This window comes from Furipterus horrens, unplaced genomic scaffold (assembly GCF_987537825.1).
Source record: "Furipterus horrens unplaced genomic scaffold, mFurHor1.1.pri manual_scaffold_3, whole genome shotgun sequence".
Taxonomy (NCBI): domain Eukaryota; kingdom Metazoa; phylum Chordata; class Mammalia; order Chiroptera; family Furipteridae; genus Furipterus; species Furipterus horrens.
Window position 1 is genome coordinate 17,180,293 of NW_028327173.1, and position 26,110 is coordinate 17,206,402.

The following is a 26,110-nucleotide window of genomic DNA, read 5'->3' on the forward strand; positions in this document are numbered from 1 at the left end:
AACCTCACCCTGAAAGCAAATACCAGAGCTCGGCGCCAGTCCCCAAACCCTACCCTCGACCAACAGGGCACTCCCAGGCGGGCCCTGCCTGGCTCCCTAATATCACTGCTGCGGGCGTTTTCATAATGAGCTTCCGCTTTCCAAGGGAGGTGGGAACCAGAACTGCGGAGCCATTTCCACCACCCGTGTCTGGTACCGTGCACAGTGGCTAAACACAGGGGAGAGTGGAGCCCACTTGGGCTGGCACAGTGCAAACCTTATCATGCCAAATTCTTCCTGGGGAGGAGCAGGGTGAGTGAGGCACTGGCCTCAGCCCATGCAGATCAGGGTTTGGTTTCCGGATTCTTGACCTCAGCTTAGGCCATAATCTCACGAACCAGGGGACACCTCTCTATCCTTATGGCAGCTCTGAGGGTAAAGGCTAAGGAGACATGAACACTGAGCTGAAAGAAGTCTAAGAGACTACTCAAATCCAGGCCATCATCCACCCAAAAGGACAGGGAGCAGGGGTGCTAGCCTGGCTTCTTAGGGAGAAGGACTAAGCTCCGTGGACCCAGGTTTGAAGGTATAGTTAGGATAGGGAAGGTGCTGTGGCCTAGACTTGGGCAGCATATCCCTCCCCAGCCAAGCCCCTACTCCTCTGCCCCACCCTCCTGCTTCTTCATCTTCCTGAACCAATGGATGGGCACAGATCACTGCCTGGAAGTTCTAGTCACCCCTATGGACTCAGCCAGGGACTGGAGGGAGATTGGGGCTGGGAACTTTTCCAGAGTGTCCTTTTTCCTTAGCAGGAAGTCCCTGCAGGGAAAAGTGGGCCAGAGAGCCCTGACTGGTGTGGCTCAGTTGGACACAGGGGACACAGATGTTCTCTATCTGGATCTGGGTGGTTGCTAACGTGGATGCAAACATTTGTAAATAATCATTGAGCTGCACACTTGAAGATCACCACTGTATGTATGTTATCTTTCAATTCAACAAATAGAGAAGGAAAAGGTTAAAAAAAAAAACATGCAGGGGAAAATTATCTCCAGAAAAAATGATGCTCACAAGTCAGGTATTCAGCCCAAGGTCATACAGCTGGCAGGTAGTGAAGCTGGAATTCAAAAACAGGTCTGATGACCTTAAGCCACCAGGATAACTAACTCCTGACTGTCCTAAAGGATGCCCGGAATCTCCACCATCCGGGCACTGTATGGGCAGCCTGGTCCCCGGGTTCAAATGTAGGGATCTAATTGCTCCTCACTGTGAATCGGTCGCTGTGGCTCATGCTGAGCAGAGCCCGGTGTCCCATAAGCCTCAGCACACTGACAACTGCCGTTCAACAACTGTCAAGGCCAAACAAGAGCAAAGGCCAGGCCCACAACTAAAGCTTTGAGCCTACTGGGAACTGGGGCTGAAAGAGTGCCCCACACCAGGGAAGGGGGCCGGTGCCCATTCATTTGCCGTAAGAGGCTCTGGCCCCCAGTGATGGGATTTCAGTCGTGGAAGGATAGCTGAGCAGCAGAACTAGACAGTGCTCTGGCCGCTGGGCCACACTGCCTCACACTTTCCCATTAGGACCCCAGCCCCTGTTGATTCAGAAAAGCGAGACCCTGCCAGTCAACCAGACCCCTCTTACCCATCAGGGTTCAGGAGAAGAGGAGCTTTGAGGAACTTGGCTCCCCCAGAACCACCCACTCTGCTTTCAATTCCCAGCCTGCCCAGGCTCTCCTCCCGCCCCCTCCAAAGGGAGCCATTCCTGCTGCTTGGCATTTGTCCCCACTCCGGCTGCATCCTCTCCACTCTCCCCCCAACTCCTACACAATCCTTGTCCTAAACCATTTCCTGCAGTTTCCCATCTGACCAGTTTCTTAGAAAGGATAATTATCCACGGAGAGAGGAGGTGGAAAACTCCCAGAGCCAAGAACACCGGGAAAAACTTCCTCTAGTGCATTGTCCACCTGCCAGGAGAGACCGTCCTAAACACAGACCCATCATGGTTATGCCCCCAGAACCTCTGCAGTTCCTGCCCATCTGCATTAAATCAGAGGCCTTCCTGATCTGACCCAAAGTAGGTATGGGCCTCATCGCCACTACCACTAAGTAGCAGTGCCAGAATCGAGAGCTGTCTGTCACCAGGGCCCACGCTGCCTCCCTGTGTCACTTCAGCCTGCCTTGTATTTTAGCTGTTTGCATGTCTTATCTCCCACACAAAACTGGCAGCGCTGCAAGGGTGGGAAGCTCCACCCACACAGTGGTGCTGACACATAGTAGGTGCTCAGAGGCCAGAGGAAGAGAAGGTGGGACACCCAGGGGCAGCCACCTCACCTCGGCAGGAGGAACAGGGGACTGTTCCAGAGGGAAATGTGTGGGAAAGAATGACCAGTTACACCATCGCAGAAGAGCTATGGACTAGGGGTTGGGAGACCTGACCTAACTCCAGCTCTACCCCCACCCACTGTAGCCTGTGGGCAAGTCATTTCCGCTCTGGCCTTCTGCTTCCTTCTCTATGAGATTGGGGAGGGGGGGCCCAGGCGCTGTCATTGTTCACCAAACATTTCCGAGCCCTTACTCCCTAACACTGTCATTGAACCTCCACAAATCTGCACATCAAGCACCACACAGCTGCAAGAGCAAGAGCCAGGATTCAAGTCCAGGCCTTTTGATCCCCAACCCCCTTATCTTTTCTATTATGTCTCCTGGACTCCTCACTCTGTCTCTAGGATCCCTCCCAACAATAAGGTCTGATTCTCTGCTAGAATCTAGGCTTGCCCTCTCTGGGGCTGACAGCTCCTTAGGCCACATGAGACCACAGGGTTCACTGGGAGCAGGCATCTCAGGGCCCTGCAGCTCAACAGTGCCATGCCTCCCACATGACAGGTCTGGTGATCGCCTGCCTGCAGGCGCTGGGGTTGGACAAAGGAGGGGGTAGGAATTCAGCAGATGCTGGCTGGTATCCTCATCCCGTCCTACCCTCATCCCTCCTGCTCTGCTCCTGCTCCCTGTTCACCCTTCCAGAAAAACAGCTCTCCCAGGCCAGAGCTTCTGCCCCACCCTGGCCTGGCCAGAGGTCCTTGTTTAGAAGCTTTGCTCTCATTGCTCTCAAACCCAGCAGATACGGCCCAGGGCCCTGCTTTGCTTGGCTCTCTGTGGCCAGCCCAAAGCCAGAGCCACCTCTCCATCTCTGACTCCCAGGCTGGTCTGCACATCCTTCCTGGGTTAGATCACATCTTCCTTCCTGCTCAAACCCTCAGGTGGCACCACACAGCACCGAGAATCCAACCCAACGCCTAAGCCAAGGCCCACAGGCTCAATGTGACCTGACCCTTCCCTTCCTCTCCATTCTCACACACTTCCTCTCTACTCCAGGTTCCTTGAGCACACACTCCTTATGTCCCCTGGTCTTTGAAAGGCAGCTCCTTCTTCTCATTGCTCAGCTCAAAAGCCACCTCGTTAGACAAGCCTTTGCTGACCATCCAAAGTAGCCAATCCTGACTCCTCTTCTAGCTCTGTGACTTTCTAAATAAACTTCTGCTTATAGTTAGAAAAGAAAATAGCGAATCTCTCATATTTATTCTCTTCAGGACACTTATCGTTGACCAACACGGTTGTGTCCACTCTCTCACACCCCACACTGGCAAGTGAGCCCGACATCAGAAGCCTCCTCGTCCTGCTCCTGGCTGTGTTCTTAGTTCCCAGAATAATGTCTGACATGGGGGGTGGGACTGGTCCAGGGGGTGTGTTACACATTAGACTGGGTGACCAGGGAGGCCTGTCTGGAGAGATGAGGTTTGATTTAGGGCCTGAACAAAGGAGCCGGTAGTGTCTGAGGAGAGTTCTAGGCTGGGGAACACGGGTGCAGTGGCTGCCTGGAGGGACTGGCCTGGTGAGACTTGGTGGGTTGGAGGAACCCCGGGAGGCTGGTGTGCGCAGAGTCAGGGAAAGAGCAGCAGGGAGTGAGGTCGAGACAGGTGTAGGCCACAGCTCCCCTGGATTTTACCTCGAGTTCGTCAGGAAGCAATGGAAAGGTTTTTAGCAGGGGAGCACCACATTCTGGTTTACATTTCTAGACAATCCCTCTGGCTGCTGTATGGAGAACTGAGAACAGGCAAAGCAGCGTGGAGCCAGAAGACAAATCGGAAGGCCACTGGAGTCACCCAGGTTAGTGATGCTCATGGCTGGACAGGGAAAGCAGAAATGGAAATCAAATGAAGGGGCAAACATTCAACCCATGGAGCCATGCTTTCCACCAGCCTGAGAAGCTCTGGCCAAGTCTACACCCCTCGGGTTGGAGTCCTAGATACTCAGGAATACAGCCGGCCCAACTCCCCAATCTTATTTCTCACTGACCCCCAGCCCAGCCCAGACCCAGCCTCAGCTGGCTGGGCCTCCTCTCAGGTGCCACTCACACCCACTGCTCAGAGCCTCAGCTGGTATTGTGACCCTCGCCTGATCTGCCACCTCCCCTCTTGGGAAAGTCTTGTGACCACACCCGCACAAAGGCCTCTGCTCCCGGCCCATTCCAGCCACATTTCTCCACTCCCTAAAGTCCTTCTGGGCTTTGAGGCAATGGCAGAGCAATCATTATACACTTAATTATTCCCTATTTTACCTTCCTGAGGCAGCTATAAGCTAGATAAAGGCAGATACCACAATTCACGTCCCTCAGGGTTGTCATAACACGAGGACATGATGTGCTATGTGGAGCCCTCACGCCAGGCCAGACACTCTGTAGGTCTTGATCAACAGGTCTCAATCAATGGCAGCTCCCTCCTTCCCGTCCGCCCGTGGCAACACCCTCCGCTGGGGCCCAAAGCCCCACTGGGAGGTTCAGCTTCTCTGCACAGCCAGGCAGGTGGGTGAAATATGCTTGGGGATGAGGTGGGCGGGGTGAAGAATTCCCCAATGGGTTTCAAAAGCTAAGGTCAGTGGCTCCGCGTGACCTATGGCTCTGCATTATTCACATCTCTCTGAGCCTTTCCCCCTCCATGTGAGCGGGCAAACGTCAGCTTAAAGCTCTGGGAAGCCTTTCCTGATTCGCCCCCCCCACCCCCAACCAGCTCCTCCCATGCACCCACAGCTCTGCGGGTCCCCGTGGTGGCACTTAACAGCACATCACAAGTGCCTGCTTGCATAGTGGCCTCCCTTACCCCCCACCATGAGGCTGGGATCCTATTTATTCATCTTTCCACCTGTAGTACAGCATTTATCAGGCATGAATCGGTGTTTACTGAGTATGCATCTCCCCCTCTCCCAACTAATGACCAAACTCTGACACTTCAGTTCACGGTCTTACCAGTCCTGGGGACATTCAGCCCTACCCCAATGCCTGCTGGCCCACATACCTAAAACCATGCTCTACTGCTAGACTCTCCTCTCACCTCTTCTTCTTTAAATGCTGCCAGGATAGGGGCCACACCCACTTCTGGGTGCTTATGATGTGCTCAGGGCTTTAAAGGCATTTTACCCCACTTCACTGGAGAAACTGAGGCTCAGAGAGGGCGACGCAGTTACGAAGTGGCAGAACCTTCTGCCCTTAAGACTGGCACAACTCACCTGGCACCTCATCATAGCTGGGTCTATTTTAAAAACCGTCATCTGTTCTGCAAAATTGTAGCTTTTAGAGCTACATGTCAAGTTGTCACACAAAATCATGCTTTGCTTATTAAGCGTTTAAAGTGGTGAGTCTTGCTACCCCAGCTAGGTAGTGAAATAACTGTTAAGTAGGAGAAATAGTACAGGACTTGGAACGGGAAGCCCTGGGTCTGGCTTCAGCTGCGCCAGTCAGGCCATATGACCCTAGGCAAGTCACTTAACCTCTCTGGGCCTGTTCTCACTGATTAAAAAAAAAGAGAATAACAGCATCTCCCCAAAAGGTATCCTGATGCATGCTGGAAAGCGCTCTGCCTGCCTCAAGGGTATACTTATTCAAAGGAGAAATAGTATTTATCCACAGCCACCGTGCCCCTGCGCTTAGCACGGCACTGGACACATAGCACAGCACCAGTACCTCCTACTTATTCAGATGCTGGAAGATTCAGGAGTCAGAGAAGATAAGCCAGCACTTCCCCTCCTCCTGAATCTGAGAGGGGCTCCTAAGTGCCACCATTAATGTATGTTCAGAACATGCCAAACTCTGTGCCACCCACCTTACACGAGTACTCTCCCCATATCTTCCTGACATCCCTGCCAGGTGTTACCCCATGTCGCGGATGATCAACTTGAGACTCAAAAAAGAAGGGAAGTGACTTGCCCGGAGTCATGGTGCACAAAAAGTGGTAAAGCTGAGATTTGAAGCGGAGTCTATTACACTGCAAAGCCTATGTTCTTAACCCCCGTGTTTCCCAAGGGAACTGCTGTGGGACACCCCTGTGCAATCCAAAGGTCCTGCTCCACGTAGAGGTTTCTGGTTCTGCGCAATGGATCTCGTCTAAACCCTAGTTCACCAATTACCACAACTCCCCCCACCCTCCCAGGTGAGGTTTTTCTGCCTCCTCTAAACCCTCACAGAATTCCATCTGCACCTTGAATTGCAGCCACTTTCTACTGCCTGACTTCTCTGCGTCTATATTGCACTTCTCAAACCAGTCCCTGAGCTCCTTAAGAGAGAGCAAGCAGTTCTCCGGCATCCCGCTCTTTGCACCAGGCAGGCAGGCCCGGAAGGGTGCTTGCTGCCCTCCCCCACTGAGGTGTAACTTGAGGCGGGGGCTGTGCTCAACTAGGTGAGCTGGCTCCGCCTCATGCTGGCACCCTGCCTGCTTGTTTGCCTAAGCCTGTGCAGCATCCAGATTCCTGCAGGCCCTGGCCCAGGACCCAGGATAAGATCTCATTCCTTGGATTGACGGCAAATGATGCTATAAAAAGCACAGCACCCAGGCTCAACATTGCTTTGTGATGGAATACAAAAGCCTGAGGAATTTGATGGGTGAGGGTAGAAGCCTCTAGGCTGGCTCAGAGGTCCCATGCCTTGCACTTGGTTCTCCTGCAGGGACTTGTGTGGCCACGGCCACATGGTTTCCCTGCCACTAACAATTCTCTGATAGATACTTGAGCAGGAAGCTGCCCTTCCTTAGCCTTAAAGGGCCCACTAGAGACTAACCAATACTTAGATACCAACGTCTAGTCCAAAGGCCATAGTCTCTCTTCTTGGTCCAGCTCTGATCACTTACAGACCCTTGGGTTAGTTAACAGAACAGAAAGAGCACTCCCTCTGCCCCTGATTCATATGTGGCTCTGGGCACATCCTCTCTGGGCCTCAGCTGGAAAACGAGAGGACTGGATCAAAACATTTCCATTTACCCTTTCAGGCCATTGGCTATGATAAGGTTCTTCCTACCTCTAATATTCTAGAGGTAGAATAATATTCTCTACTTTTACTTCCAAAAGCAGGGTGAGAGCAGGTGATAAAAAACAGCAGAGGCCACCTGAAGCTGCCTAACACTAAGCCCTCCAAGTATGTCCCCTTCAGGGGCAATCCCTTGCTTCTGCTGCCTGAGAGGTAGTTGCCCCACATAACAGAACCTCAGAGGTGTGTTTGGGCCATAGACACTTTAGGGAACAGGCAGGGAACTGAGCTTCCTACTATGTTCACGATAGAAACCCAGCAGACCCAGGGGGCAGAAGGAACTCATGACCTTCCCTGCTGCAGCTGCTTCAATCCCCATCCAGAAAAGTGTTTCTCTGCTTTCCATGGAGTCATTTCCCCTTCTCTTCTCCCAAGACACAGCTTACTTATTCTGACGGGGTTTGTCCCCCTTACCTAGGAGTTCTGCAGTTCCCCCAGCAAACCCCATTCATCCCAGGGTTAGTACCACTTTCTCCAAGGAAAATCCTCTACTCTTCTTCAAATTCACATAGCACAAAAGGCCAAAGCTCTCAACTTTTTTGGGGGGTCCACAGATCCCTCTGAAAATCTGGGGCTATGCTACTATGGGCCTTCTCCCTCTGATAAAAACACACATATATAAATATCCACAGATTATTTTGGGGTGAGTCCCTACATCCCCTCAACTCCATCATGCACTCAGGAAGAATCTTAAAAATCTATACTCTTGAAGAACAACAGATCATCCGATTCATTCTCCCACCTAAGCCAGACTCCCTTCTAACAACAAGGCCTCCTGAATGATGTTCTTCTCCACCTGGCCCACTACTCAAGATCACCTCCTTCAGGAAGCCTTCCCTTACCTCTCCTCCTCCTCTCTGATCCCCTGAGCATCCCAGCCTGAGCTATACAATTTCCCACCTGTGCTTTCTCCCTGTATGTTGTCTTCCCCAACAAGAGACAAGGCTCCCTGAGGACTCATTTACTTAATCCCATAACCCTGAGCTGGAGGTGGAAATGACCATGATCCTGTACTTGAGGATTCTGTGCTTTGAAGCCAGGGGTCATGACAGCAATGGGCCCGCCATCCTCCAAATGATGAGGCTGTGTAGATACCTCTCCCTCCAAGGGCCTCACAGTCTGCCCAGGCCTCACCAGTGCAGGCCCCCGCCCCCATGATTGTCTTTCAAGCTGGAAAGTCCCAGAGAGCCTTTCAACAGTGTAAATTGACAGACTGGGGAAACTAAGGCCCAGGGAGGCAAAATGACTCACCACAGGTCAATATGCAAGAAAGCAGCAGAGCTAGTACTAGGACCCAGATCCCCAAGTCCCAGTCTACAGCTCTTTTCCTTTACACAATGGTTTTATGAAAACTAAAGTCTGCCCTCACACTCTGACACTCATACATGCACAGAAACGTCCTGGGGAGCATGACAGCGGGCTGGTCAGAGAAGTGAGGAGGGTAAGTTTTACTTTGTACCTTAATACCCTTCTGTACTTTTGGGTTTTGTTTTTATTTGTTTGGGTTTTTGCTGTTTTTTACCACAAATTTGTTTTATTCATTCATATTATAAATATAAATCTGCCACAGAAAGGAGATTCTGGCCCCAACCCACTCCCAACACACACATAAAAGCAAAGAGAAGCCATAAGTCAACCTGTCCAGGTACAACTATAAATTAACAAGATTGCCTTCTTGTGTGGTTTATGGCCACTGGTCTCATTAATTCACAGTCACGGTGTGGTTGTGTCCTCGAGGGGCTTTGAGGAATCTTCCCGGGAAAAGCTTAATTCAATTAGGGCTCTCAGCAGCTCCCTGAGGAAGCTCTGGTATCTTGCTTTTATTTACACAGATAAAGGGTAGGCCAAACAAACCCAGGCTTGCCCAGAGAGACCCCACCCAGCCCAGAGAAGATGCCCTTGCTAGACCCTCCATTAGAGCTAAGCTGAAGGAGGCTGGGAGCGAGGAGGCAGGAAGCAAGAGCAACACACAGACATGTAAAGCATCATTCAGTGCCATTCTCCAGGCTCAGCTAAACTCCCCGGCCTGGCATTCAGTCTGGCGACTAGCCTCTCTAACCCTTGCTCTCCTTCCTCTGAGCAAACTGGTTTCTGTGTGGCCGAAGGCGTCACAAGAACCCCATGTCTACCTGGAAGTCTGTCAAGCACTCATTCATTCCTCAAATATTCAGGAGGCCTTGCTCTCTTCCAGGCACAGAAATGCTCTGTCCTCAAGGGGCTTACATTCTGGTAGGAATCTGTACTAGGAATAGCTCTCTAGCCCAGGCTGGTGTGGCTCAGTGGATTGAACATCAGCCTGAGAACTGAAGGGTTGCCGGTTTGATTCCCAGCCAGGGCACACTCCTGAGTTGCAGGTAAGGTCCCCAGCTGGGGGCATGCTAGAGGCAACCAATCTATGTTTCTCTCACACATCAATGTTTCTCTCCCTCTCTTTCTCCCTTCCTTCCCCTCGCTCTAAAAATAAATAAATAATATCTTAATAAAAAAGCTCTCTATGTCCTGCCTGCTTATCTAATTCTTCTCCATCCTTCAAGACTGGCTCCAGTTCTACCTCCTCTGAGAAGCCTTCCCTAACCACCCCTGCCCTAGAGGGCTGATTATTCCCTCAGAACTTTGTTTCTGCCTTGAATCTTCCCAGCCCTCCACACAAATCAACCACTTTCTCCTAAGCAGACTGGAAGCTCCTAATGAGCAGGGCCAGGGATTCACTCTTCTTCATTCCCCGATGGGCTACAAGTTAAAGGCCAAGGGGATAATTTCAGCTGACCTGCCTCTTCCACCCCCCACCCCCCACTTGAACTGACAAATTAATTAGCTGCTCTCAGTCCTGGCTGGCCAGTGCAGGCACAGCCTTTGTGAATTTTGCCCGACACAAGGCAAGTGCTATGTAACTGTTAGCTATTTATTATTTTGGTGAGCTTGTGGGCTCTGCCTGACACACAGCTGTGACGTCATCTCTCCACCTGGTCTCAAAGAGCCTGAGCACTGTGGAAGGGCCGGTCTGGGTTTAGGGGTATGTGTGCCCCAAGAGACCAGGAAGAGCAACTAGGAAGGAAGAGGACTTCTCATCCTGAGCCTCACTCAGAGCTGCTTAAGGACATATCTTTTCAGGAAAGAGCTTGCTGGGGTAAATTAGGGAACTCCAGATTTTCAGCAAGTCAGTATCAGAACTCAGGGGTCAGGGCTGGCCTAACAGAGCCCCAAAACATACCCCGCATGTTGAATGAGCTTTAGGGAAAAGAAAATGAAGTCAACGTGACCCCAGGGAAAGGGGGCAGCCCACTAATCCAGGCCCAATCCAAAACTTAGTTCAGTTAAAATTAGATTGGCCCATAAGATTAAAAATACCCACACATAATCACGGGCTGCCTTACAGTATCAGCTGACGTTTATTGGTGTCTAAAGAGATGGTTTGGCCCAGTGCGGTGTGTGCAGACAACCTTGGGGAGACATGTCTGACTCAGACGTTTGCAGAGGGAGTGAGTGCTGCAAAATTAGGCTCACACAGGCGATGGATGACTCAGGAATAACCCAGGCCTGGGGCTTGCTGAGTGAGCCTTCTCCCCACCATGGAAGGAAAGGGGGCAGGGCTAGGGTGGAAATGGGGGGTGATGGGAAGAGGGAGGGAAGGAGGAAGGCCTGCCAGCTGTGTATAGGCTGGCATTCCCAAAGGAAGCCTGGGGCCCCTCAGCTCCAATTCCCAGCCCCTCCTGTTTCTCAATGCCAGCCACCTCTGAGAAGGACTATTTGCTTCACAGTGGGACTTGGAGGAGAGGGTCACAGTTTTCCCTCAAATCCAAGAAATGATCCACAGAGAGCAGCCAAGACTCCCCTATTCAAAATAATTTTGGAAAAAAACAAAACTTCCAAACTAGGGCATGATGATGAAAAGAACATGGGCTCCCAAGTCAGACAGATCTGCAAGTACCCGACCCAGCCTTTGAAACAGAAGCTTAGTAAGTGGCAGTTAATATAATGAACAAATATGCAACACAAACATTACAAATTAGGAAACAGGAGCTCAGAGAGGTTGAGCCTTGCCTAAGGTCACACAGCGATGCAGCAAAGAGCTAAAATCAGATCTCAGGTCTCTTGACCTCCGCCCCTCGCCGCCCCCCCATTCCAGCATGTCTTCTGTTTTGATTCACTTCTGTCTCTCCTTTCTCTTCCCAGAGGACCTACAGCACTTCAAGGGAAAGGAAAAGCCCTCCATTGCAAAGGTTTGATGCTCCACAGAGAGAGCTTTGAGAATGACAGGCCCCAAGGCTGGGCCAGCCCTCAAGCTCCACCTTTGGGCAAGTACAGGTGTTTTTGAGGGGTTGATAAGAACTCGGACCCTAGCTGACCTGGACCCTAGATCACCCTGCTCTTTCAGCCCCCTTCCCTCCTGCAGGAAGAACTGGTGTTCCTCCTGATAACCATTCAGGTTACCAGCGTGGATGCGTCTGGTCATTTACTCTCCTCAGAGTCCCTTGGCATTTCTGGTTCCCCTTGATCCTCTCAATGACCCGAATGTCAGCAGGCAGGGAAGAGAATAGAGCCTTTTGTTAGAAGTCCAGGAATGTGTCCTTTGCCATATACTTGCTAAGTGACCTCAGGCAGGTCACAACCTGAGACTCGGTTTCTTTATATGTATAATGGGTACATCAGTATTACCTGTTACTCTAACCCACAGGACCACTGAGCTGATCAGAATTAACTACTGTATATGCAAATTATAGTACCAGTAAGAATTACTATTAAACTCAGCCTGCCTTTTAGGGATAATGAAGGCTGTGCCACCTGATCCCAACACAGAGGCTGTCTCCCAGGGGATTCTGCTGGGCCCTGAGGGTAACCAAAAGCAACCCAGCACCCTTTCTCTGCCCAGAGGCAGGAGATCACATTCAGAAGGTTAGCTACCCCCTGCTGGTTAAAGGGAACCACCCTTTAACTGGCACCCTCCCTGCCCAAGCAGGGAAGAAGCAAGCTCTGGTCAGACCACCAAAAGGGCACTAGCAAAGAGATGGCAGGCAGGGTCCCTACCAGAGGATAAGGGATAGGCCTGGCCTGACTGCAAGATTCAGGTGCACCCATGTGGACTCACAGGGAGAGAGAATGGGCCCAAAGCCAGCACAGAACCCTTACAGTTTTCTCAGGGCAAGAAGAGGGCTCCCACCATTGACATCTGCCCAGTCCCTAGAGAAGGTCCTACAACTCCCCAGTGTAGGTGCAGTGAGCGGGGCACCTTCCTACTCGGGGCAGTGCCATGTGCATCTGCCAAGGGGAATGTGAGAGGCAGGAGCTGTAGCTGCACCTCAGGGAGGCTATGCCAGGACTCAAGCAGAAAATAAACAATTCGGCATCATAGCAGATGACTTCTTTGCGCTGTTTCCTCATCTGCCAAACAAAGATAGCCTTTATCTCATATTTTAGTAGGGATTAAGTGAGATCACTTTTATAAAGTGCCTGACTCTACTCTGTAGATACTCAATAAATGGTAATTCTCATTAAAACACACATACACACCCAACAGAAGAGATGTCACAGGACAGGCTAGGCCTGATGCCAAAGTTGTGGATAAACAATAAGGGAGATGGGTCCAGGGAGAGAAGTGAAAGCAACTGCTGTGGGCTGGAAGGTCTGAAAAGACGGCCCAAAGGGATCAGAGTCTGAACAGGCCCTGAGAGCTGCCACAGAGAGCTGGGCACTACGCTGGGCATTCCCACATTCACTCCCTACCTGGGTCCTACAAAGTAGAGACAGCATGCCACCGTCCCGATGAGGCAAGTTAGGTCCAGAGGAACAAGGTGCCTGGCCCAGGCTTTCCGACCATGTCTTTCCTTTCCACCAGAGCTGGTGGGGTAGGGCAGGGCCGAGAGGAAAGGCATGCCTCACGGGTGCTCAGCTAAATGAAGGGCAAGCAGTATGACCAACCCAGGCCCTGTAAGTGCCCTGGCACCTCTGAAGACACATATCCTATCTGAAGGCTTCCTCATAGTCCTCAGCTGACCTCCCCTCCCACTGTCCTGCAGTCAGCTGTTTTCCCAAAGAGAAAAAGGTCACCTCTTTCTTTTTAGAAAGGTCCCATCTGGATTTCTTGAGACAGTTTCAAGGTGACCTTTAAGTTATTCCTCTCTCCTTCTGAGAAGTGGGAGGGAAGAGTTCTAGTATTATTTTTACAGGAAACCAGTTGCTGGCTCTGATATCCACACATGGGAAGTGGGCAATAATGACCCCCATTCTCCCCCACTCACAGGCTTGTTCTAGGAGGAAATGTCAGGATACACCTTGCAAAGATCAAAACAAGCTATAAGATGTTGTTTGCCTCTGGTCAGGAGACAAGATGAATACCCGCTTTATGGGCTCCCAGGCCTCTGCCAGGAGTTCCAGGTCAGGGATATGGGCAAACAAACCCAGTGGGTGCCAGTGGCGAGCTGGGTTACAGAGAGGCTCTTCCTTGGAACAAGCACTGGACTGGGGAGCCAGGTGAACAGAGGACAAAGCAGAATTCATGCAGGGTCCAAATCCCAATGTGCGGTGGGGGTGGGGAATGGACCTCGCCTAAGGCTTGGGGTCACTCTCACAGTTCTCCCAGGAGTCTAAACCCCCTCACGCCACCAGCCCCTCCACACCAGGGAAAAGGCAAGAATGCCTGACTGTCAGCGAGACAAAAGGCCCAGAGAAGGGAAGTGATTTGCCTACCCACCCACTCAATCAGAGAAACCAGAAGCATCTACTCTAAAACTTCAGCTCCCCCACCCATCTCTGACAGCGTCTGCCTAAGGCTCTGCTCAAGATTAGGATGGGAATGAGAACTGCACACAGCCCTTTCTATTCTTAAAGGAGGGGTACCTTGCAAGGGAAGCAGCTGCCACACATGACAGAATGCTCCGACATGCTCCTACCCATACTGGGGCACTGAGGGGACATACAAGACCCCAGAATGAACTCCTAGGTTCTTGGGTATCTGATAACGCAGACAGAGCATGGCCTCAGCCCCTGACCTGATCTCCTAAGTCAGCTGATGCCATCTCCCCTCCAGCTAGGACCAGTTCGGGAGGCAGCTTAAGTGAAAGGAAAAACAAAGTCGGTAGGACACACCCCAAACCCTGAAACCTTAAGGAAAGACACCCTGTGGCAGCCTAGGGTTGAGAGGTATGTAATCCTCCAGCCTCAGAGGAAGACTGTGGGAGGATGAGGAAGGGGGATGCTCTGCCTTCGGTGGTTAAAATTCTAACAGGGGCAGTTGCCACTCACCGAGTGCTTCCTGTGGGTACAAAGACAACTTTATGTGCATTAATTTATGACACTGGCACATCAGCAGCACTATGGCTAGATGTATTATTTCTCCATTTTATACATGAGGAAACTGAGGCACAGAGAGGGCGAGCGGAAAAGTCGTGGAGCCCATATCTAATTCTACACTGCAAAGGTGAAGAAAAAATGGCCTTTCACTTTTGCCACCTGAACAGGGATCCTTAAGATCTTTTGCTCACCTTTCTTTTTTCTTCCCCAGGATGGCCAGATGCTAGGACTCCTCTGTTTTCAGTTGCAGAAAAATGCTCTTCTAAGCCAGAAACACAGACTTTTGGAACAGTGAAGGCCTTCAAGATCATATCCAACCTCCTCATTTTACAATGGGAAAACTGAGGCCCCCCAGGCCGAGTGACTTGCCAGGGTTACCCAAGTCAGTGAAATGGCAGAAATGGCAGGAGAACTAGAAGGGGCCACAAAGATCAACTGATAGGTGGAGATGGGTGACTGGCCCGAGGTCAAAGAGAGAGGTGAGATGAGATGCCAAGTTTTCTAACTTCTAGACTAATACCCTTGCCATGGTACCACCTCTGCTCTCCTGCTGCCCAGGGTCCCTGGCACAGGTTCTGGTGGGGACAAAGCAGGCCAAGCCTGACTCCATTAGGACTACAGCTATCAGGCCTGTAGGGACAAACTCCTGCCTACCAAAAGTAGGATCTTTGTAGCCATGCTGTCATCCCACCAGAAGTCACTGAGACCTACAATGTGTGTACCAGCCCCCAATGTTCTAACACAAGGCCAGGTGTGGTTGGGAGGTAAGGGGGTTGGAGAGAGGAGGACAGTTTATAGACGGTGCTTGTGAGGTCTCTTCCTGGTCTCACACAGCAAATGACACACCATGGTTACTTTAGTTTCTTACAACAAATTAAAACACAGGTTTTATGGCTCAACTGATATGTTGAAATTTAGATTCTTGTCAGTTTCACAGGTGGGCAAGACCTGCAGAAAAAGGACTCAGCTTGTTCAAGGTCATGTTATTTGTCAGAATCTGTACACATGGCTCCCCAGGCCCAGTTGTTGACATTTTCCAGGAAGCTGGCTACCCGCAGGGTGTAGATGTCAGTGGCCCAGGTCTATGCATAGGCCAGGCCCTGCTTCTGTCACGGCACACAAGCCCTGCACCAGGAAGCCAGCTCCTGGATATGTTCAAACGGAGTGCCCTCCTGCAGCATGTCCCAGAGCCTGCCTCACACCAACCTGGCAGTACCACTCAGCTCCTGCATGTCCTTGGGAACGCTGCAAGGCTTCCTGCCAAGAGTCACAAAGTCCCCAAACCCAAACCATCAGAGTCCCAGATCCTCAAGGCTTCTACAGCTAGCTGGGGCCACAAAAGCAAAGGCAGCTTTTAAAGCTGCCCGCCCCCCTCCTTCCAGGGACTTTTGGGCTATGCAGCCTTGGTGAGCTCCATCAATCACCTAGCCGAACAGAGTGCTCAGGCCTAGCAGGAAAACCAACCCCCTGGAAGGGAACAACTTTCATGTTTCCTTCTCCCAAAAAGAACATTTCAAAGTCTCTTCAGACCAGAACATCCTGAGCCCCTCCATCCTGAGTCCCTCTCCCACTTGACTGAGTGGTACATGACTGGTTAGCTCAGACACCACCTTAAGACACAGTCGGGTGCCAGTCTGGAGATGAGCTGTGATCAGACCAAGTTTCAACTGCCTCCATTCCCCCTCCACCCCCAAAACAGACTTCAGAAATTCCAGGACCTTCTGTACCATAAACTGTGTAAAGAATGGCATTCCTGGGGCGGAAACTGACTCAAGAGCTCCTGACCAGCCTGGACATGCAAAGCTGACAGACAATCTTCCAGAGGTAAAGAAGGTGACAATATCGTTCTCATGTTCTACCACACTTCTAGGTCTCCAGCACACTGATCCCCTATTATAATCAAACTCCTTGGGCCAAGTAGAAATATACCCCATCCTGGGACACCCTCCCATGAAGCATGTAATTGCACGAGCTGCTCTTCACAGGGCAGACTGTGCCACTTGCTGGAAGACACTCCCTTCTGCCTTACACACAGCTGGATGCCTGGCTCCCCTCAGGGCCTGGCCCAGCCACAGGAGACTTGCCAGGTCTGGTAGCCTTGCTGAAAGTACCTAGTATCAGAGCCATCCCATGCTCTAGTTCTGCTTTTTCCCACGCACGATGCTGGCTCCAATCTTGGGAGGTCTCAGACCATAGAGGCCACAGTTCAAGTTTGAGGAGACCCAAGACAGCAGGATGGAAGCTGCCTATGTTACAGAAGGAGTCCAGACCTTTATTCCTACCTCCAGTGGTAAGGATGGGGCAAGAAGCTCACCAGCCTGGTGGCGTGAACGCATCAGAGTAAACTGGACTTACCTATCTTCATGAGGCAGGCCAGCAGGATCCAGAGGGAGATCTCGAAGGGTCTGCGCACGTGTGGGTAGTCGATGCCCAGGACTGGAAAGGGCTTTCGAGCCTTCGCGCTGTGTTCAGTGATGGAATGGTTAACAGGGCGGCTCTCAGGGGTGAGCTCTGGGGGGGCAGTAGTGACATCCCCAATTGAGCGTTCCCGTGGTGGCTCTGAGCCTCGGATGGTGCTGGCAGTCGGGCTGGGCTGGAGGCCATGGCTCCTGAGAACAGGTAGTAGCCCCACCAAGGCTACTACCACGAGGAATGAAGGGAAGATTCGAGGCAAAGAGAGGCCACAGATGCCAGACCATAGAAGCATCCTGCCCCTCCCTTAGCCCAGCAGGCCTTGACCTTTAGCAAAGTGAAAATCAGACCTGGGACATAGGTAGCAAGGGGTTAGCAGGCGGGGGAAAAAAGACTAGAGTAGTCTCTAAGAGTTCATCTTCTAGAGAGGTCTTTTTGTGGAAGCAGTCCTCTGCAGGTGGAGGGAGGCTGGGTTCTCGATCTAGAACTCCAAACTGGGAAAGAGAGACAAGGACCCAGGAAAGGTCCACAGGAGACCAAAAGGTCTGGGACTCCAGGCCAGGGAAAAGGAGTGAGAAATAGACTGCACCCTAGAACAGAGGAAGAGACAGGATAGGTTGTACCCCGGGAAAGGAAAAGGAAGAGGGAAGGCTGGGACCCTTGGCTGAGGAAGGTGAGTGAGGACCGGGGACTCCACTAAGGGAGGCAGGGAACCTGAGCCTAAGGAAGGGAACAGAAGGGGGTGGGGTGGCCCAGTCCAGGAAGATAAGAAAGGGGCTGGGAGCCCAGGCTGCGAGGAAGGAGTGAAGCCAGAAGGCAGCCCGGAGCTTTCCCCCACCCAGAGAAGCGTCGGGGTGCAGGCGCGCCGGGGTGAGATTCCTGGGAGAGGGAGGGGGGAGGAAGGCGGAGACAGGCGGCCTGGCTGTGGAACTGGAACGCCTCGATGCGAGCTGGGGGCTGCTCGCGGTGGGCCAGCAGCAACACGCCCCTCCTTGCGCCCCGGCGCGGCGTTGCGCTCCGCCCGGACCCCGCTTCAGCTTCTCCGCGGCTAGCTCCAGCTCCAGCTCCTGCACCGGTCCAGTCCCAGCCACGACAGACTGATGCCTCACTGAGCCGGTAGCTGATATTTATAGGCACCAACGAGCACCCAGCGTAAGCAGGCTAGAGGGACCCGTCAGCAGCCGCGCGGCGCAGCGACCCCTTGCCACCAACGGAAGGAAGTATTCCGTAAGAGAAAGAGTCAGAGGTGGCGCAAAAAAAAGTCCTGAGTCTACAGATTCTATCAAAAAGGGGTAAAAGGCTTTACTAATTACAAAGCTCTTTCACATCCACTCCGCAGTCTCATAAGGCTTCCCAATGGTCTTGTGACGGATATATTATTATCTTACGAATTCAGTTACAGTGTGAGCAAGCTACTTAACCTCCCCGTTCCACACTTTTCCATCTGTAAAGTGGAATGGTGGTAGTACCTATCAGTGGGACACTGGGATGACTGAATGAGATAGTCTGCGTAAAGTGTCTAAAAAGAAGCCTGGTACACAGAACTACTATTATTGTTTTAAGTTTTGCACATGAGGAAATGGGTGAAGAGAGTTGCTTAGCTAGTATGTAAATAGCTGTATTAGTTGGCCAGGGCTGCTTTAACCAAATACCATAAACTGGATGGCTTAAAACAAAACACACAGAAATTTTTGTCTCATATTCTGGAGGCTAGAGCTCTGAAATCAAGGTGTTGGCAAAGTTGGGGGTTTGCTGACAATCTTTGGTGTTCCTTGACTGTCGCAGCCCAACTCCTATCTTCACATGGCAATATCCCTGTGTCTCTGTCTCTGGGTCCAAATTTCTCCTTTTTATAAGGTCACCAGTCAGACTGGATTAGGGGCCCATCCTAATGAACTGATCTTAACTTGATCATCTTCAGTAACACTACTTCCAAACAAGGCCACATTCACAGGTACTGGGGGTTTGAACTTCAGCATCTTTTGGAGGGCACAGTTCAGCCTACAATAGTAGTGGAACTGAGATTTGAATGTATAGTGTTGGTTGGAATTGGTAGGATTCAAGAGATCATGGCTGTACACTGGAATCATTAGGAAGTTTTTAAAAACTACCATTGTCTGGCACCCACCTCCAGAGATTTGGATTCAGTTGCTCCAGGGAAGTGCTCAAACATGATGGGCAGTTTTCAAAACTCCCTCAGATAATCCTAATGTACAATTAGGGTTGAGAACTATTGAAATTACTGAAATGCCATCTCTATTTTACAGAAGAGTAAATTAAGGCCAAGAAAGTCAGGATGACTAGCAAAATGATTTCAGAGGATTTCGGTTCAGTTTAGCAAATGTTCACTGGGCCTCTTGACAAGGCTTTGTGCTGGGCTCTGGCAGTACAGAGATAAGACATGGGGAGGAGGGACGTGGAAGTGATTGGGAAGGGGCACAAACTGAGCACCACGATGGCTTCTAGGGTGCTGATAATGTTCTATCTCTTTACTGAGTGGTGGTAACAAAGGTCACACAGATGTAGTTTTGTGATAACTCACCAAACACTCGTGATTTGTGTACTTTTTAAAAGATGTTTTGTCCTTTCATGAAAAGGTATATTAAAATCATAGAGTGATGTGATAATGACCAAAGGTGCCAACATTAAATTGAATTCTCTGTATCTCACATTCTCCTGGCACAGTTCCAGTCACTTGAGATGTGACAGAAGAGCCTGGAGGAACCTTCAGAGAAGGCCAAGGGCTGTGCATCACCTGGGAGCAGGTGACAGGAGAACATCAGTTATACTGGAAATAACCAAAGAGAGGAACAGTATTTATGGCAAGGATCAGAATAATAGCAATAATGCCTCACAATGGTTCAGTCCTTTATAGTTCACAACAAAGTGCCCCAGTTTATCAATGATCCAAGTCCTGGTGCGTAGTAAAGTCTCATGTTCATTTTATGGATTAAAAAAACAGAAGTCAGACTTGAAGTCATTTGGCCAAGGTCACACAGCTATTAGGTAGTATATGTAGAACTTAAGTCAGCTTTCTAATCTCTGAACCAGAATTTTCAAAATAGCACAGGTTCAGTGTTGAAAAAAGAAGAGAAGAAAGGGATGGGGCTCTTAGAAGGACTTTCCACAGATGATCTGGGGCCAGAAGCCAGAGACCTCTGGTCCTTTCCAGTCTTGAGGGCGATGTTCACTGTTGTGCTCCCATCCTCCCTATTCTCTGACACTTCCTCATTTCATCCTCAGTGACTCCCTGAGGGTAGCAGATCTCACAAGGTCCAGCCCTGAGACGCTCCATAGCCTGGAGAACATTATAACATCATGACAGAACCAGGAAAGAGCCCTTGGGACAAACTACCTGGGCCAAGGCTCAGCCCAGACCAGGCAATATAGCATAAAAGTTAAATACAGATACTACCTGATGTGGATAGCCATTTTATCTAGGTTAAAATGCCAGCACTGCCACTCACTAGTTTTAAGACCTTAGATAAATCAATCAGACCCCCTGTTCCACACTTTCTCCCTCCATAATGTGGGGAGCATGCCAATCTCTGGGGCTGTTATGAGAGTATTAGCGAATGCACTTAGAGCAGCCCCCAGCAAGTACCCCATACATTTACCTGATTAACTATCATGAATGTACTGTATGTCAACCTCTATCAATGATGGGACACCTCTATGGTGAGTGTAATGTGTTATTTTGACACTTATAACACCAATGTCTTCACCTCAACTCCCTACCAGTTACTGCCAAAAACTTAAGAGAATTGTCTATAATGTATGCATCATTTCTTTCCTCCCAGTCTTCTAATCTGGTTCAGTTAGGTTTTCACCCCATATACTGTACCTAGTTTGCTCTTGTCAATGTCACTAATTACCTTTGTAGCAGAGGAAGAGTCTCTTCCTCCACCCATCTTAGGTTCTCCATCTGGGGCCCTATAAATTAGAATGGTCAAATATACATCAACAAGAGAAAAACAGATCCTGGCTGTTGTGGCTCAGTGGATTGAGTTGCAGCCTGTGAATTGAAAGTTCCCAGTAGATTCCCAGTCAGGGCACATGCCTGGGTTGTGGGCCAGGTCTCCAGTTGAGGGCAGGTGCGAGAGGCAACCCAGAGGTGGATTTAATGGCGGGCGCACTGGGCATGCACCCTGGGCCCTGACTTCTGAAGGGCCCCGCAAAACCCCAACTTTACACTTTTTTCTAATGACACCAAGTTTGGTTTCATATGTGTAATTTTAATTACGTGCAAGTTTACAATCGGCGATAAAACTTGATAGTATGTTTATATTCGCTTATTTTTTTTATTTCATTACTACTTTGTACTTACAAAGGTTCTCCTGCAGGGCAGACTTATGATATAGGCAAGTACGCAGGGATGTAAATTAGTTTGTGGATAGGTACTTGTTTCATTTATGGTTTTAAAAATAGTTTTCTGTGCGTATAAATAAATATTTTTATTTTCCCTGTCTCTTTCTTTTTTTTAAGGGGCCCAATATTTTCTTCTACACCCACGGCCTCAACCAACCTTAATCAGCCTTTGACAACCTATTGATGTATCTCTCCCACACTGATGTTTCTCTCCCTCTCTCCCACCCTTCCTCTCTCTAAAACTAAAAATAAATAAAATCTTTTTTAAAAAGAGAGAGAAACAGGTTCAGAGATCCAGTCAAAATGGCAGCGTAGGCAGATGTAGCTCGCTCTTCGCACAACCACATCAAAATTGCAACTAAAATATAGAACACCCATCAATCAGAACTGTCAGAAATCGAGTTGAATGGAAGTCCGACAACTACAGAATTAAAGAAACCACATCCATGGAGGCAGGTAGGAGGGGCACAGATCAGAACTGGCTGGTCCCTCACCCATGTGTGGTGGATAAAAATTCAGGAGGGCTAACTCAGGAGCCAGGAGTCCCAGCTCCACACCAGGCCCTCCAGCCCAGGGTTCCAGTGCCAGGAAGGTTAGTCCCCACAGCTTCTGGTTGCAAAAACCAGTGGGAATTGAGTCAGTGGAAGAACCTGCTGGAGTCCCAAGCAGTTCATCTTAAAGAACAAACACACGGACTCACCCACTCAGACTCACTCCCTCGGAGCTCCAGCACCAGGGTAGCAGCTTGGAAGGCACCAGTGACATACGGGGAGAAACTGAAGTGTCTGGCATCAAGGTGAGCAGAGGCCATTGTCTCTTTTCTAAAGCCTCCTCCCCCAGAGCTGGCAAACTGGTGCCACATTTGAGGCTCCATTAACCTGGCTAACACTGTTTGATCTGCCTTGGAGATCTCTGGAAACTCCACCCCACCCTACATACAGGCCTACCCAAGATGCTTTTCCATATAAATGGCTAGTATTGGCTTATGCTTCACAACTTCCTAAATCCTCTCAAACAAGCAACAGCTGGCCTCAGTGAGCTCCAGGCCTGGCACTACCAGCAGACAGCATAGATTCATAGCTTGGCTTCACTTGGGAATCTCCAAGCCCAGCACAAGTAGCAGCCATCTCAGATTGCCTTATAGGTCAGGAAGGGTGCCCCAAGCAAAACACAGGTGGGGGCTGACCTTGGCATGCACCACCTGGGAAACCCCAGGGCTAGCACACCCAGTGGACAGCTACAGACCATGTTGGAGCACCACTGCCCTGCTCCTGCACAGCTTATCCTACTTGGAGTGAAGGGGTTGGTGGTCAGTGGTCACAGCCAGTCCTTGCAGCTGGCTGGCGTGGGTAAATCCCTTCCATTGATCTGTCAATAGCAACCAAGGCTCAACTACAAGAAGAGAGTGTACTCAGCTCTGCAAAGTGTGCACTTCGAGTACCCAGCTTGGGTGATAGGGGAGGCTGTGCCGCTGGACCCTACAGGACACCTACTACATGAGGCCACACTACCAAGACACAGAGTCAAATCAGCTCTCCATAATACACAAAAACAAACACAGGGAGGTTGCCAAATTGAGGAGGCAAAGAAACATGGCCCAAATGAAAGAACACAACAAAACTCCAGAAAAAGAACTAAATGAAATGGAGATAGCCAACTTATCAGATGCAGAGTTCAAAATATTGATGATCAGGATACTCAGAGAAATGATTGAGTACAGCCACAAAATAAAGGAAGAAGTGAACGTTATACAAAGTGAAATAAAGAAAAATATACAGGGAACCAACAGTGATGGGAAGGAAGCTGGGATTCAAATCAACAATTTGGAACAAAAGGAAGAAATAAACATTCACCTGGAACAGGAAGAAGAAATCAGAATTGGAAAAAAACAGAAACAAAAACGAGGAGCAGATTAGGAACCTCTGGAACAACTTTAAACTTACCAACACCCAAACCATAGGGGTGCCAGAAGGAGAAGAGGAAGAGCAAAAAATTGAAAACTTATATGAAAAAATAATGAAAGAAAACCTCCCTAATTTGGTGAAGGTAATAAACATAGAAGTCCAGGAAACACAGAGTCCCAAACAAGTTGGACCCAAAGAGGAACACACCAAACACATCATAATTAAAATGCCAAAGGTTCAAGATAAAGAATCTTAAAAGCAGCAAGAGAAAAGAAGATATTTACCTACAAAGGAATTCCCATAGGACCATCAGCTGACTTCTCAAAAGAAACTTTGCAGGCAAGAAGGGACTGGCAAGAAGTATTCGTAGTGATGAAAAATGAGGACATACAAGCAAGACTACTCTATCCAGCAAAGTTATCATTTAGAATGGAAGGGCAGATAAAGTGCTTCCCAGACAAGGTAAAGCTAAAGGAGCTCATCATCACCAAGCCATTATTATATGAAAGGTTAAAGGGACTTATTTAAGAAAAAAGAGGATCAAAGCTATGAACATTAAAATGACAACAAACTCACAACTATCAACAACTGACTCTAGAATATAAAAACAAAAACAAAAGCAAACTAAGCAAACAACCAGAACAAGAACAGAATCAGAGGTATGGGGATCATTTGGAGGGTTATCAGCTGGGAGAGGAAAGGGAGAGAAATGGGGAAATGATGCGGGGATCAAGAAGCATAACTAGTAGGAACAAAATAGACAGGAGGATGTTAAGGATAGTATTGAAAAGGGTGAAACCAAAGAACTTACATGCATGACCCATGGACATGAACTAAGGGGGGAGAGATTGCTGGAGGAAATGGGGGTACTGGGTGGTGGGGGGCAAAGGGGAAAAAATTGGGACAACTATAACAGCATAATCAATAAAATCTACTTTAAAAAAGAAAAGAAAAAGAAAAACAGAAGTTCATAAACATGTACATCGCGTACCCAGAGATGAGTGACTCAAAGGTTTAATTAGAACTTGGGCTTATATAGCATCTTAGCAAAGCAGCAATAAATTTTTAGAGAAATGACAAGACAAAGGAAAAGTACCTGTACCTAAGGGTGGCAAGTTGTGGGAAACTCGGTGGAAAAAGGCTAGTTAGTAAAGTTTGTTCTATAGACTCCTCTGGTTCTGTCTCTAGGTAAATAAGGGTCTAAAATTATCTCTTGTGATTAACTCGTTTTTCCTGGCAGAGAGGAGAGGAGGGACACCAGGCAATATGTGTCCTGTTTTTATGCAAATAGGAGCGAGACAGAGTTCTCAGATCTTCTTCTCCACTGCCTTCAGCTCAAAATAATCCTTTTGCCAAAGCGGCATGTTTTACAGTGGCATATTCTGCCACCCTACACTTTCATGTTGCTCAATCAAATAGTCCTGTCTAAGTCCTTATCTTTCTTTACCTATCAGCAGCCTCAACACATTTGATCACCTTCTCCTCCTTGAAACACTTTCCTCAGCTAATGAGACCCCACTGACTATTGTTTTGTTTTGTTTTTTCCCTCCCACCACACTGGTTGTTCCTGGGGAGTCTCCTGTTGCTGAAGCCTCCCTTTCTCCTCTTTCTGCTCCTCAGTGACAGCCTCTGAATGTTAGGACCCCAGGGATGAGTTCTCACCTTTTCATATTCTATATCTATATTCATTTCTCTAATGATTTCATCATTTCTTGTGGTTTCAAATAACATCTATATGCAGATATCTGTATGCTCTAATCCTCAGACTACCACATCCAGCTGACCACTCAACATGTCCACCTAGTTGTCCAAAGGAAATCGCAGACTCCACGTGTCCAAAACAGAACTGCAGCCCTTCCCACTCACTCCTCAAACCTGCTTCTCCCACTGTCTTCCCTGCCCAGGAAATAGTCACTTCGTCTTCCATTTACTCATATCAAAAATCTGAGTCATCTTTGACTTTCTTCCTTCCTTCCTTCCTCCCTTCCCCCCCGTCCTTCCCTTCCTTCCTTCCTTTTTTAATATCTTTCAGGTGTATGACATTATAATTTGACATCTGTACACCCTATACAAAGTGATCATCCCCAAAAGTATAGTTACCATCCAATACTATACAATAACCCTCTTTATCCCTTCCACTCATCCCCAACCCTCTTCTCCTCTGGTAACCCCCATCTGTTCCCTCTATGATTTGTTTTGTTTTTATTTTGTCTGTTTGCTTACTGTTTGTTTTAGATTCCACATATGAGTATATGGTATTTGTCTTTCTCCTTCTGACTTATTTCACTTAGCATTATACCCTCAAGTTCCATCCATGTTGTCATAAAATATATAAAATATATATAGTATTTCACTCTTTTTATGGCTGAGTAGTAAGTAGTTCATTGCATATAGGCACCACATGTTCTCTATCCATTTATTTATTGATGGACACTTAGATTGTTTCCATATCTTAACTGTTATAAATAATGCTGCTATGAACACAGGGGTACATATATTTTAGAATTAGTGTTTTTGTATTCTTCGGATAAACGCCCAGAAGTGGATCATATGGTAGTTCTATTCTTAATTTGTTGAGGAATCTCCATACTGTTTTTCATAGTAGATGCACTAATTTACAATCCTTGCAATAGTGTTCAAGAGTTCCTTTTTCTCCACATTCTCTCCAACACTTGTAGTTTCCTAATAATTGGTGACATTGAACATCTTTTCACATGCCTGTGGGCCATCTGTATGTCTTCTTTGGAAAAATGTCTATGCAGATTCCCTGCCCATTTTATTTTTTAAATTTTATTTATTTATTTATTGTTCTTGT

At 49.0% G+C, this 26,110-nt stretch overlaps 1 protein-coding gene across 1 annotated transcript in view; it reads right to left on the reverse strand.

Moving 5' to 3' along the window:
• Positions 1-18,128, reverse strand: part of SLC9A1 (solute carrier family 9 member A1) — a 49,289-nt gene extending 31,161 nt beyond the window's left edge. Inside the window, exon 1 of the mRNA XM_090268877.1 lies at positions 16,967-18,128. Within this exon, the coding sequence (XP_090125003.1) occupies positions 16,967-17,318 (352 nt within the window). The 5' untranslated portion in view covers positions 17,319-18,128. The remainder of the gene's footprint in view (positions 1-16,966) is intronic.
• Positions 18,129-26,110: the final 7,982 nt, after the last annotated feature.